Source organism: Cynocephalus volans, chromosome 2, assembly GCF_027409185.1.
Source record: "Cynocephalus volans isolate mCynVol1 chromosome 2, mCynVol1.pri, whole genome shotgun sequence".
NCBI classification, from domain to species: Eukaryota; Metazoa; Chordata; class Mammalia; order Dermoptera; family Cynocephalidae; genus Cynocephalus; species Cynocephalus volans.
This window is the reverse complement of record NC_084461.1, coordinates 226,532,394-226,546,481: the sequence shown is the minus strand read 5'-3', so window position 1 is coordinate 226,546,481 and position 14,088 is coordinate 226,532,394. Positions and strand designations below refer to the sequence as shown.

Genomic DNA, 14,088 nt, shown 5'->3' with positions numbered 1-14,088 from the left:
GGCCTGTGCTGTCGGTCCCTGGTCAGGGAGCAGATGCACCCTCCGGTAGACTGTGCCCACCCCTTCCTGTGCTGCTCGTATCTGGACCTCGGGTCGTCTCTGAAGCTCCTCGCACTGCTTCCACCACTTGCCCTGTGGCTGGCCTTAGGTCTTCAGGATCTGCCCCCGGAGAGGGGGCAGAGAGGCAGGAGGGCACGGGCCTGGCACACCCTACGTTCCTTTCTCCATCTAATGACTCCGTGGTGTGGCTGCCCAGAGTGTGGCCTGGGCTTTGATGGAGAACAGCAGGGAAGGTCCTAGGCCCTTATTGTCCCAGAGGGCCAGCTTTGAGACCCCTCCAGGGCCATTCGTCATGCACATTGTCCCACAGAGCCCAGCTGGACTCCTGAGGGCACTCCAGCACCCCTGGATGCAAGGTCAAAGGAGACACCCCCAGTCCTCTCTGGTCTTGGATGACCTCGCTCAAGTCCAAAGGAAGGACAGATAAATATGACGTCCTGGAGGTGTCTGCCTCACGTAACAGTGCCCCTCCAGGGAAGAGGAGCTCTGAGCTGTGGGCCAGAGCACAGAGATGGGGCAGGAGGCTGTGGTAGGGATTTAGGCACAAAGCTGAGACCGCAAGACAAGGGAGAGAGGATGGCAGGTTGGGTCCAGAGCAGAGTGATGTGAACTCAGATACTAACTCATCTTGGCTCCTGATGATTGTGTGGACATGAGGTGAGGGATGTGGGGGCAGAGAGGAAGGAGTCTGGGTGTGTGGAAGTAGGTGTGTCTGTCAGCAAGATGGTGAGCTGGGGACAGGAGCAGGCTTGGGTCAGGCAGGGTTGGAGAGGGTGGAGTGATGAGCTCACACTGGGGCAGAGAGAATCTAAGGGGCCCAGGGCCTGGCTGAACAGAGGCTGCTGAGCAGAGCAGGGGCCCAGCTGAGCAGATGTTGGGCATCTGGATGTGCTACCAGAAGAGAGGTCTGCTGGGATTTTGTTTTCCTTTTCCTTTTTCTCCAGCCTTCTATCTCCAAGCAGGTAACAGTGCAGGAAGACTTGCATTCAGGGAGGCCAGCCTATGCAGAAGGCCTTTGCTATGCAGAGGAATTTAGCTTCTTTCTATCTCTTTCTCCTTTCCCAGACCAGGCCCAGGGCCTATTTATGATGTGGTGGCAACAGCAGGATCTTTGAAGACAGGCAGATGTCAGTTTGGCTTTAACATACCTTTTAACCACCTGCACCAGACTGTGCTGGTCATTGTGAGAAAACAAAGTTTTTGGCTGATAGAAGCAGAAAGTGATTTCTTGAAGGAGCCTGAGTCGCCCCGTTCTTGGATGGGCGGGCTGGGGGACCCGGCTGGTCGGTGGGCAGGGAAAGTGGGCTGCTCAACCAGGACTACAGCCAAAGTTGCACACAGGAACCACCTCTGGGGGATGCTGCTGCTGTCCCTACTGGGTACAGGGCACCACTGTGCTGCCCCTGCACCCTGGGTGTCTGGAGACGGCTGCTGCCCAGATTCCCTGGTCACTTGCTCCAGATTAAACTTCTTTCACAGGAGCCTCTGAGTGACCAAGGCAGAGGATCCACATGCCAATACCCCGCTGTCAGGGGAGCTGGGAAAGTGGGCTTCTGGGGGTGTCCCGCTTTATAGTGGGGAAGTGAAGACACCTGATGCTAGCTGGGCACTGGATTAAATCATTTAATCTTTGCAGCCCCAAATATACTATTGTCTCTCCCATTGAACAGATGAGCGAACTGAGGCCCAGAGGAGTAGAGTAAATTTCCAGAATCACACAGCTGGGAAGTGGCTGGGCTGCTCTTCCCACCCAGGCAGGCTGACTCTGGGACTTGGGCACCTAACCACACTGCTTCTCAGTGAGTCTGCTTCCCACAGATTCATATGGGGAGCGATTCTCTGAACATCCAAAGGGGGGGGGGTGCAAATGCTGCGTGGCCTAAAGGAGGTCACCTGTCCACACTGTGCTGGGTGTATGGCCTTGGGTGAGTTACCGGCTGGTCTGAGTCTCAGCTGACTCCCGTGTTCACACGGGATGGCCGTGGCCGTCCATGCAGTGTGAGGCTCAGAAGAGAGCACCGTGTGCACCACCCATGAGAGCTGATCCACTCCTTCCCCTGTGTAATGTCCTTGGGATCTTTGGCATCTGCTGACCCCACAACACCTAGCACCACACCTAAAGCCAAATCAGCTGTCAATAAATGCCAGCAGTGCCAATCAAGGAGATGCCAGTGCTGTGGAAGGGAACCCAGGCAGAAAGCACAGAGTTGACAACCAGTTGTGATTGTTAAGTTATGGCTAGAGGCTCAATTGTATACTTTATTTTATCTTGTTTTATGTTTGGAATAATGACTGCTGCATTTAAAAATAATGATATATGCTCATTATGAGGATTTAAGAAATGGAGCAAAGTACAAAGAAGAAAGGAAAAAATATCACCCTAAATTCTACCACCTAGAAGGAAGTACTGTTAAAATTTAGGTGGTCATCATATACCTATGAGAGAGAGAGAGAGCACGTACCCTGGAATGTAAGCACTGTAGGGCAGTCACACATTTTCCGGGAGATTAGTAGGTCTAATGAGGAAAGAGGTGAGATCACATTGTACATGCTACTAATAAAACTGAATCATTACCCTTAAGCTTATCTGAATGTAGCAGAAGAAAAAGGAACTGGAGCAAATCTTGCCTTCGATCAGCAGGGTTAAGACAGGGTCAGTTCAAGGATTCCCTCAATAGAAATCCCTAAAGAATTGGTGTGTGGCTCAGTGGTTAGCTCTGGTTTCCATAGCACTCTGGGGTCTGAGGAGGGGGCTCTGGAAGTCGGGGTTGTGCCTGGAGCCCTGGGAGAAGTGGCCTTTGGGAAGCTCAGCTGGTCTAGCCTGAAGCAGAGCCAAGGCCAGCCAATGCCAGTGCTCTCTCCTCTACAGTCCTGCAGCCCTGACCGACTGGGCGCGGGGCTTTCCTCCCGCCCCCAGCCCCACCCCCACCAGGATTTCGGGCAGGGTCTTAGAGGTTTCTCTCTTTTTAGTCCCTGGTCCCTCCAGCAGAGCAGGAGGGTTGTTTGGCTCCAGGGCACCCCGGGCTCCTCCCTGGGCCCACTCAGATCAAGCGTCTGAGGGCAGCACATGGAGGACAAGGGCAGACTTGCTTCTGTGCTCCTGACATTCACCTGTACTCAGTGAGTGTCTGACACCTGCGCCAGGTGCCCTGCTGGGCGTCAGGCAGGATGGAGGCCAGGACGAGTAGGGAGCCCCTGCCCCTGAGGGCTGCACATCACGGTGGGGAGAGGAACGATCCTAGGGCACGAGGAAGAGCTGCTTTAGTGGGACAGTGTGCCGGGGAGTGGGCCTTGACCTCTCAGCCCGCACCATCCACAACGGGAGCCGCCCCTGCAGGTGGCCACTGAGCAGTAGAAACGTGGAGATGTGCTATCAGCACCCACTACAGGCCAGATTTCAAACGCTTTGTACAAAAACAGGTCATTCATCATAATTTTTATATTGAGTACATGTTGAAATGATACTACTGTGGATATAGTGGGTTAAGTAAATTATATTATTAGAGTATACTGTTAAAATTAATTTCATCTGTTTCTTTCTGCTTTTTAAAAATGTGGCCAGTAGAAAATTTAAAGTGACATGTGTGTCTTGCACCTGTGGCTCCCGTAACACTATTTGGATAAAGATGCCCTAGGTGACAGTGTGAGGACCTGGGGTTGGCAGTTGAAAAGCATGGGTGGGGGGGTGGACCTGGACTTCACCTCCCCAAGTAACAACTATGGAGACATCACCATTGAAAGGGGTGAGCTCCCTGTCTTTAGGGGTGCAGAGGATTTGTATGGTGGTGAAGAGGCTGGATCGATGAGCTCCTAGGGTACCTCCAACTCTAAGTCTAACCAGAGCTCAGCAAGCCTCTGTGTTGTCCCTGGGGGCCTCAGGCAGGACCATGTGCAGGAGTGTCCTTGGTGCGTTGCCCAGAGGTCCTGTCTGGCTTGGGGCTCTGCACACCAAGACCCTGTCGGCGTCCCTGCAGCCCTGGGCTACGCCTTCCCCTCTGCAGGGTGTGCTGGAGTGTCTCCTTGGCTTTGGTAAGGGCTGCTTCTGCAGGGACAACCACGTGGGGTGTCACCCCCACCCCTTCCCAGGAGCTGCCGTCTGCGGCTCCCACAGAGCGGGCCGTAGGGATAGTGAGGTAAAGGTGGGTGTCGTCCACGTGGTAGGTCTGTGGTGGCTGGCAGCCCCCACTGGTCACCTCCCCGATGACCAGGGCCCGGCCCAGCCTCTTCATGATGTAGGTAAACTCCTCCGCAGCGCCAGCTGTCACACTGCTGGTCAGAATGACCACGCTCTTCCTGGAGCCATAGCGTTCCCCTGGAAGACAGAAGGCCTTTCAGGATGGGGAGTCAAGTCGGGCCCCTGGCACTTGCCTTCTCTATACTGTCTGGACCTGCAGCGAGGAGGTCCTGGGTTTGGTTCTGCGTCCACTCAATTGCTCTAAGCCCCAGTTCTGCATCTATACAATGGAGGCAAAACTGGGCCCAGTCCCATGCATTCAAGTGCTTGAGAACTACCCATGCAGGTTCTTTAATTGCCAAGTGATGGGAAGCAGAGGCGTGCTTTCTCAGCATAAATAACGGTGACGCCTCATCTGACCTGACTGCCTTTTCCCTTTGGACCCTCAGAAGAGCCAAATTTGTGGCTTAACAGCCACGACCCTCCAGGATGGCACTGTCTGATAGAAATGTAACATGAGCCAGAATGCCGGCCACAGACGTCATTTTAAGTTTTCTAGTAGCCACATTGCACAAGTAAAAAGAAACAGATGAAGTTAATTTTAAACATGTTTCATTTAACCCAATATATCCAAAGTATGTTCATTTCAAAATACAATCAAAATCATTAATGGGGTATTTTAATTTTTTTTTTTTTTATAATAAGTCTTCAAACTCTGGTGTGCATTTCATAATTATAGCACATCTCACTTTGGATGAGCCACATTTCAAGTGCTCAGTGGCCATAGGTGGCTTGTGGCTCTCATATTGGATCCTGCCATTCTAGTATCTCACAAGTCTATTTTTAATCCTGGTCTATTTGAATTTAGAATTCACCTGGTTCTGATTTTTATTTACATGTTGAGGTATTATTGATGTATGTCCTGGAAGTTACAGCAAAATGCTTGTGTAAAAAGGAAGCGTAGAAACGAAAATGGGGGGGGGGTGCTTTTCTGGTTCTAGGAGTACCTCCATTGGTCTCTCCAGCCCCCTGTGTTGGATGGAAGCACAGGTTCCTTGGTTTTGCATGCTGAGCGGGGGAGATGGAGTGAGGCCATCCACCCAGGGAGGGGGCTTTGAGACCCTGGTTCTGTAAGCCCAGGGCCAGCCTCTGCTTCTCTGGCCACTGCTTTGGGCCCAGGGCAGGTAATGCAAGCCCCGTTGGCATCATGAACTTTCTTCAGGCACGTGTGTGGAGGTACTGCTGTGAGCTCAAGATGAGCAGTGCCAATGCCCACTGGCTCAGCGATGGGCAGGGCAGCCCTCTAGTTCTGCATGTGTCCTGCAGGCTGGTGGTTGTGGTGGTGAACGTGGGGGGCATTTTTGTATTAGAAAAACTAATGCTCACATTTTGGCTCTTTCAGTTATTAGCTGAGTGACTCTAGACAAGATAGTCGACCTAGTCGACCCCCCATTTTTCTCGTCTAGAAAATAGGCATAGTGGTATGTGTTTTGCGTGGATTTAAGATTATATGCACCAAGTGCATGGACTGGGACAGGGGCTTTATATTTCGGTAACTATCATTTTTGCCTAAACCTAAGCTGTCTTCCCTGATTTTCCAGAACTTCTAGAATGAGAGCAGAAAGGACAAGTCTTCTCCACGCACCTGCGAGCCGGGTGTGGGTCCAGAGTTCACTGACAGAGTCATTGGGCCGGCTGTAGATCTTGTCCAGCAGGATTGGAGGGCCTTCATCAAAGAAGTAGGAGCACAGGGCGGAGATGGAGGAGGTGGGGCCGCCGATGTTGAACCTGAGGGAAGGGACGTGGAGCCCAGCAGTCAGGCTCTCGGTGCTCCTCTGGGAGTCTGGGACTTCTGCCCTGTGGAGGGTTCTAATTCCAGGCAGCCTCGGTCTAGCGCTCCTCCCTCCGTCCTCAGAATTCCATGGGTCAGCTTTGCCCAGAGCATTTACCAGAGCACTAATCTCTTGAGAACAAGCGACTCTGTGGCCAAATACTTTTAGAAAATACTGACTACCATACCCTCCCCCTCTGATCACATATTAATACATTAAAGGCTCTGATAAGTCCTGCAGTTAGGAACTTATTGATACATTTCCCCCACTTATTGACCATGGGCTGCTCCCCTGCACCCATGCTGCCTCTGAGTGGAGCACATTTTGGGGAACACTGTCTTCCCCAGTTGCATCTTGTAACAATTTTACAAAACCCACCAGGTGTCTTAGTTCAGGTGTCCTAATGTGGTGTTTTGTGTGGCAGAGTACTTAGAGGTGTGGAACTGCATTGGGATAAAGAGAGCCTGTGTCCATCCCAGGCCATTTGGATTTGTCACACTGTGTGATCTTTCTAGGCCCCTGCCTTCCCACCTGGGGCTGGTGATGTGTGAAGAGACTCTTTTAGTTGATGACCTAGGATGGCCTGGCTGGGTTTAGGGCCTGTGATCTTAGCATCTGCACTTCCAAACCTCAGGGACAGAAGGGTCTTTAATTCTTTAAGCAGAGCGCACCTGTAGGCTGAGGCCTTCTCTTTAAGAAATGTGCACGACTCAGTTAAGCAGAAAGGGACTTAGCTTGAGAGTAGTTCAGATGTTCAGTAAAACGTCTGAAGAATAAAATGGTCAGAGGACCACAGGAACCTCAAGCTCAAGTTCTGATCACACGTAAAACCCGGGGTGAGGGAAATGATTTATCTTCCAAGGAGGAGAAGCAGCCTCTCCAGGCTCCAGAGCCACCTAGTGGTGACTAAGAACCATGTGTGCGTGTCAGGCCAGCTCCCACTCTGCCAATCCCAGCTTCCCGAGAAGTGGGAGTGTCCCATCTCAGGGGTGCAGCTTGCCCCTCTCAGTGCCTGCAGAGGGTCCCCAGGCCGTGTCCACTGATGGCCCCGAGAGTTACGTACGGGGGGCCTTGGCCTGGCCGCCCCCTGAGGGGGCTTTTCTGCCTCTTCCCCGCTCTATGACGAAAACTCATCACCTGTGAGGCACGTTTTTACAGAAGCAGAGGGGAGGTGGCTAGCTGAAGACACCCTTCCAAATGATCATTTTGTGATGCAAAGAATTCTTTTTTGCAAGAGTAGTGGCTAATTTCAAAATTCTCTCTGGAATTCTGGTTTTATAATTCTTATGACCAGGGTTGTCATGGGTAGATTCTGTAAAATGTGAGGAACGACCACAGGTGGAGGGCCTAGCTGTCCCACACACGACTGAGCATCAGAATCACCTGGGGATGCCAGTCAAATAAACAGATTATCAGGCCTGCTGCCCGGAGCTTCTGACTCAGTAGGGCTGGGGTGGGGCCCGGGAATCAGTGTTCATAATGCCCCCACCCCCTCCAATTGAATCCTATGACCAGGCAAGTTTTGGGGTGATTCTCAATCTGGAGTGTACCTTGGGATCATCAGAGGAAATAAAAATCCTAGAGTTGGGGCTCCACCAGCCAATTAAGTCAGAACACCTGCCCTAGCTGGCCAGAGCCTGACAGGCAAGCAGCCTAGTCCTTCTCAGATCCTGTGTCACAGAGTCATTTTTTTCCCTGCTGTGTGTGTCCCATAGCTTTGACCATCTGTTGGCGAGTGCCATGACCTGGCCAGGAACCACTGCCCCCTGGCCCACTGACCTCATGTCGATAATCATGGCATCTGTGTGCACGATCTTCTTCCAAATGTGCTCCACCAGCAGCTCGGAGACCTGGATGAGCAGCTCACAGTCCCCAAACATGTCAAACCTCAGGTAGCCAATGTTGTCCTCAAGCACGTTTGTGTGGAAGGAAAACTTGATCAGGTCTTCAAAGACTTCGGGGGAAGGGATCTGTAAGAGTTGGAGGTTCTGCTCAGTGTCAGGGGAGCCCAGGAAAGTGGGCGTTGCGGGCTCCTCTATATCATGAGAAATATTAGGGGTATGGAGTGAGAACTGACATTTCTGAAGGAGCTAGTAGGTGCCAGGGATTTTCCCAATGTCATGTCTGGGAAGTCACATGAGCGAGGGCCTGGGACTTTAATGATTGGAATCTTCCTTGAAGAAGATGTGCATGTCTGCTGACCTCATGCCCTGGGAGCCAGAGCTGGAAGGTCAGGCATGGTCTCCTCTCTGACTTCTCCAACCTTGCCAGACACTTCTTATATTCCTAAGCTCATCTTCCTCCTCCACTGAGGCAGGGAGGGATGACATTAGTTACCTTCACCTGGCTCTGTGCTAAGCATTTCACAGCTCTTGTCACCCCCCTCACAGCCACCCGGTACAGGAGACACCATTATCCCCATCTTTTCCATGAGGAAAATGAAACACAGAGAGGTTAAGTAACTCGCCCAAGGTCACATAGCCAGTAAGCGGTAGAGACAGAGTCTGAATCCACATCTGACTCCAAACTGTGAACCTTGGCTATGCCAGAAAGGAACAAGCCAGTGACTTGGAAGCTGGGGGCCCTGGTAACCCAGCACAGGCTCCCCCAACATGACCACACCCTCTCCTCTCTCCTCAAGGTTGCTGGGAGGCAGCAGGACTCAGTGAGCTGGACTGAGGACGAGGAGCCGGCAGGGAAGTGGCATTGATGGGGACACCGTTCTCGAGGGCCCGCTCTGCCCTCAGTCACAGCTTTTTGGCCACTGACTATGCTGCTCTGCACCCCTTTGGTCCTCAGTTTCCCTTTGTGTAAAATGGAGGTAATAATGCTGTAGCAGATGCCCCCCTCCTTCACACCCCAGCCTTGGTCCTTCTCCCAGCTGGGGGAGCCTGCCCTGCCCCAGGGTGCGAGAGTTTATGTCCCCAAGGTGACACTTAGCCATTGGAGGATCTGAAACTACTACCACAGCTATAAACTGTGGCCAGATAGCAAAGAGCTGTTCCACTGTTTTTCTTTTGGAGTGGGAGTTGCTGCATCCTGCTGCAGAGGGACTGCCTCGGGAGGCCTTCCCCACACCTGTCAGGGTGCTGGTGGGACCCCCCGTGCTGTCTTCAGCAGAACAGCCTCAGTGGGGTACTCCCCTGTGGGCTTTTCCTCCCTCCCCAGCTCTCTCCCGCTCCTTCACTCCTACTTCAGCAACCACCTTCCCAATAAACTGCCTACACCCAAACCCTGGTCTCAAGCCCTACTTTCAAGGGAACCCAAGGCAAATGCTGCCCTGACCTCTTGTAGTGTCTGCACGGCAGTCACAGAGGAGAAAACATTGTGGGGAGGTGTGGTAAGTGCTGCTCTGTCAGAGCTGTTAGCTGGTGGTAGGGGCACTTGGTGAATCCCATGGGTTCCTCCACTGGTCTGGAGCACTTTCGGTGGGAAAGTGCTGGGTGCAGCAGCCACACCCAGCCTTACTTCACCTGTTTAGTGTCCCCAAAGCTTCAGTGCTGGCTTCCAGATATTGAGACCACAACGGCCTTGCTCTGGATTTCCCATCCAGCCAGGCCTGGGATCAGACCGCAGGCCCACCACCTGCGGCTCCTTCAGAGGCCGGGCTTTGCCTTGTGGGAGGGAAGGAGACGGGCAGTGGGCGCCTAACCAGGGAAGGCCTCTGGGCTGTGCCCCGGCAGCCCTGATCACTCCAGGGTCTGTGTCCAGGCTCCATGCTTTAGCTTCGCGGCGGACGTGAGGCTGGGGCCTCTGCCTATTTCCCTGGCCCTGCCCCCAATTAATTCACACAGACTGCAACCCCCGGGCAGGGCAGTGGGAATTGACACAAACTCCACATTTCCAGAGGAGGACATCACAGCTTGGAGACCTCAGTTGACTCACTGGCCTCTTTCTCCAGCTGGCAGCAAGAGCTGCTGCCAACACCTGCCTTCTACACAGCCGAGACCAAAGCTCCTCCTATCCCGGGGGTTTCAGACTGGGTTCCTGTGAGTACTGATGGTCTGTGGAGATGTCAGGGACCCCATGGCACAGAGGGGGGATGGGACGACAGGGTGAGAGAGAGGGAAAAACTGTTAACAGCTGACACATGAAAAACCCCCCAACAATCATCACCCTGCATTGTGCTCACAGTTCTACAGGGGTGGACAACTGGTCAACTCACTCCTGGGACAGGGCTGAGCCAGGTCTCCCTTGCATCTTACCTGCATGGGTACGATTCCGGGAATGCGGTCCTTGGCATCCTCTGGAATATGTGCTATCTTCAGGTGTGGGTCCCCAGACAGCACCTGCAGGTCGGCCCCCAGCATCTCGGCCAGGGCCCCTTCTGAGGTCACCCTCGAGTAGCGGCTCTGCAGACGGCTCAGTTTGGTGGCCATCCTGGCCCCCAGCTCGGCGGAGGCATAGTTATCAGCCACCAGCTTCCCGGCTGTCTGCAGCACTGTGGGCACCTTGGCACGCAGGGCCACTATATCTTGGGCTGTAGAGAGGGCCTTGCTCATAGGCACAGTGATGTCGGGCTCCACGCCGGCTAGGTCCCAGGCCTCACCTGTGGTGGCACTGAGGGCTGTCTGTGTGGGCATGGAGGCATATAAGGGGCTGCTGCCCACCTGGTAGATGCCCACAGACAGGGCCCCTCCGGCCGTGGGCTCCCCAATGACTGTGGCCCGCTGCAGGTCCTGCATGGTGTGAGCAAAGGCCTCAGCTGCAGAGCCGCTGGTGTGGCTAACCAGGATGTAGAGGTCCTTGTGGGAACCATAGCGCTGGCCAGCGACCTGGGGCAAGGTCCACACGTCCATGACCCTTGAGGTGGCCCGGTCAAAGATGGAGTAGAGGTGCTGGCGGGGCTTTGCCTCAAAGAAGTAGGAGCAGAGCAGTGGCACAGCCGTAGAGTAGCTGCCAGGATTGTAACGCAGGTCGACGATCAGCGCAGCTGTGTCCACCAGCTTCTGCCACACCAGCCGCACCAGCTGTGGCCCAATGGCCTTCACTGTCTCCAGCTCAGCCATGGCGTCGAAGCGCAGGTAGCCCAGCTGGCCTGGCAGCACGTCTGTCTTGAACAGGGCCTCAATGAGGTAGGAGAGCTCCTCTGGGGAGGGGATGGCAGGGGGTGGTGGGGGCGCCTCCTCGGCTACCAGCTCACTGGGGCTGTGGAATACCAGCAGGCGGTGGTCCCCAGACACCTCCTGTAGGTCAGCTGTGAGCTGGGAGGCCAGCGACTCCAAGTCCACTGCCGTGCGGTAGGCCCCCTGGGCCAGCTTGGCCTGCAGCAGGGCACCCGTCTGCACGACGACCTCTGGCCGCGCGTAGTGGGCCTCCAGCAGGTGCCCTGTGCCCTCCACCAAGGCTCCCAGGCTCCGGTGGAACTCCAAGACCTCCTGGGCTCTGTCCAAGGCCTCCTCGGCCAGCACGATGGCATCGGGCACCACGCCGCCGCCCAGCCAGCCCTCACCATGGTTGTCGATGAACGTGAGCACCGGCACTGTGAGCACCAGGCCACCTTCTGGCGTGTCCAGCAGCGACACCGTGCGGGTGTGCAGCAGGCTGCCCGCGGTGATCTCGCCCACCAGCGTGGCCCAACCCAGCGACTGCATGAGGAAGGCGAACTCCTCGGCGGCAGTGGCGGTGCGGTGGCTGGTGAGCAGGTACACCCCGCGCTGGCTGCCATAGCGCGGGCCCAGCAGCTCGGCGTGGCTGAAGTGCTCCTGTGTGATGTTGGTACAGCGGTTGTAGGTGGTGAAGAGGTGCACAGGGCTGGAGCCCGGGTTCTGGAAGTAGGAGAGCATCAGGGGCACTGCAGAGGACGGCCCCCCTGGGTTGTGACGCAGGTCCATGATGAGGTGCTCCGTGTGCTGCAGGGGCTCCCACACCTGGCGCAGGATGTGCGGGCCCAGCTCCTCCAGCACGGAGGCATCTGCAAACCTGTCAAAGCGCAGGTAGCCCACATTGCCCGGCAGCACAGACACCTGGAATGTGGCATCCACCAGGGCCTGCTGGGAAGCCTCATCCTCGGGCATTGTGGGCACCACCTCTGGCGGGTCATCGGTTCCAGCCTCAGGCCCAGAAGAGGTTTCCCTGGGCTTGACTGCCCGTACCAGGAGCCTGGGGTCCTCGGACACAGTCTGCAGGCCGGCGTTGAGCTTTGTGACCAGGTCCTCCTCAGAGGCCACGGAGGAGAAGTCCATGCTGGCCAGGTGGTGCAATAGGGCAGGCACGCGGTCCACCAGCGTGTAGTAGTCCCGCAGGGCCTCCTGCAGACAGCGCACCACCTCTGGCAGGGCACGGCGCAGGGTGAGGATGGCCAGGGCTTTCTCCAGGGCCTGCTCAGCTGGTGTCCCCACACAGGGCAGCACCCCGCTGCCCTCCCATGTCTGGCTGCCCCCGCCCAGGGGCCCGAGGGACCTGGACACGGGCACGGTGAAGAAGAAGTCAGATTGGCCTATCCTCAGCTTCTGGAGGTCCAGGGCACCCCCTACAGTTCGCTCGCCCACCACGATGGCCCTGCGCATCTGCTTGAGGATGTAGGCAATGTCCTCGGCCACGCCCCCGGTACGGCTGCTGGTGAGGACCACCACATCTTTGTTAGCACTGTACCTCTCTCCCAGGACATGGGGCAAGGTCCAGATCTCTGTGGTTGTGTTGGAGGGGCGGTCATAGATGGTGTCCACGTGCACGACTGTGTCCCCCGGGTGCAGGTAGGAGATGATGTAGGGAATGCCGGAGACCTGGCCCCCAGTGCAGTGGCGGAGATCTAGCACCAGGGCCGAGGTGCCTATGAGCTTGCTCCAGATGTGGGCTACCAGGAACTCCCCCAGCTTGCTTAGCACTTCCTGGCCGGGAAGATCATCTACCCGAAGGTAGCCCACGTTGCCCTCCAGGACCTCATGATGGATGCCTTTCTGCAGCCAGGCGAGCAGCTCCTCTTGCGTGAGGTTGGTGAATGCCGGGGCTTGCTGGGGAGCATCAAGGGTGCTGGGTTCATAGGAGATGACCAGGCGAGGGTCATTCAAGGAACTCTGCACCCCAACTGTCAGCACATGGGCCAGCGTTTGAGGGTCTGAGATGCCCAGAATCTCACGACTTTTGATGGCCTGTTCGATGGCTTCCTGCATCCCCAGCAGATTCTCTGGGAAGCAGTAGTTATCCAGGAGGACCTTGGCCATGTCCAGCACCAGGCTTGGCTGGAACACGTGTGTGGGGCCAGCCAGCCCACAGAGCAGTGTGGACAAGAACAGGACCCATTCTCTCATCATGGGATCCAGGAGGAGGCCTGGCCCCTGCACAAAAACTCCCTTGACTGTGGGCAAGGCTGTGGCCCTGCTCTGTGTGACTGCTTCCCCCCTTTTGTCCTTCTCAGCTGACGAACAGAAGGTCAGGCTAAACTCCAGAGTTGGGGCGAGGCTTCCAGCTTCAGTAAGCCTTTAATCCTGTCTAATTTAAGCGCATCAGCACTGGGGACTGGGGAGAAGAGGCCGGGGTAGTTTGACCCAGAAGGTTCATTGCATCTGAGTTTGCTGTGCCACCTCTGCCTATAATAACTGTCATTTATTTCCTGCCAATGCCAGGCACAGTGCTCTGTGCTTTACAAACTGACAGTTTTCACTAGAGCCTTGCAAGGTAGAGTTCTCAACCTTCAGGTAAATAGCATTTCTCCATGACACCGAGTGATCAATGGCTCTGGAATTAGGTAGACCTCCCTGGAGGCCTGGTTCTGTCATGTCTGTTCTGTGGACTTAGGGAATATCTTACTCATTGTACAGATTAAATGAGAAAATATGTGTATAGCACTTCGCGGTGCCTGGCATGAAGGAAGGACTTCGTTACTGATAAATTCTCTATCTTAGAGATACGGTCTCTATTTTACAGCTAAAGGAACAGACCAGAGAGTTCAGTGTCTAACTGAACTCTGAGCCATTTTAGGTGGGGGCCGGTGGGGGCAGCGAGGAGAAGCTGCAGTCAACTCAGACACTGCAGAGGTTGAGTCTGAGGCCACCCCCAGCCTCAGGGCTTGCAGTTTATTCC

At 55.0% G+C, this 14,088-nt stretch overlaps 1 protein-coding gene across 1 annotated transcript; it reads right to left on the bottom strand.

The window, feature by feature from the left end:
- Nucleotides 1-3,935: 3,935 nt before the first annotated feature.
- Nucleotides 3,936-13,319, bottom strand: RBP3 (retinol binding protein 3). The gene is made up of 4 exons (XM_063087772.1): nucleotides 10,272-13,319; nucleotides 7,846-8,036; nucleotides 5,880-6,022; nucleotides 3,936-4,372 (listed from the first exon to the last, which is right to left on the bottom strand). The coding sequence occupies exons 1-4, from the start codon at nucleotides 13,317-13,319 to the stop codon at nucleotides 3,936-3,938; spliced, it is 3,819 nt and encodes a 1,272-aa protein (XP_062943842.1).
- Between the last annotated feature and the right edge of the window lie 769 nt (nucleotides 13,320-14,088).

Bases quoted from the DNA above. Each gene is read 5' to 3' on its own strand.
- RBP3 (XM_063087772.1), bottom strand. From the start codon at position 13,319: ATGATGAGAGAATGGGTCCTGTTCTTGTCCACACTGCTCTGTGGGCTG. The intron at 8,037-10,271 runs GTAAGATGCAAG...CAACTCTTACAG, and splicing joins CCGGAATCGTACCCATGCAG to ATCCCTTCCCCCGAAGTCTT. The intron at 6,023-7,845 runs GTCAGTGGGCCA...CCCTTCCCTCAG, and splicing joins GCCATGATTATCGACATGAG to GTTCAACATCGGCGGCCCCA.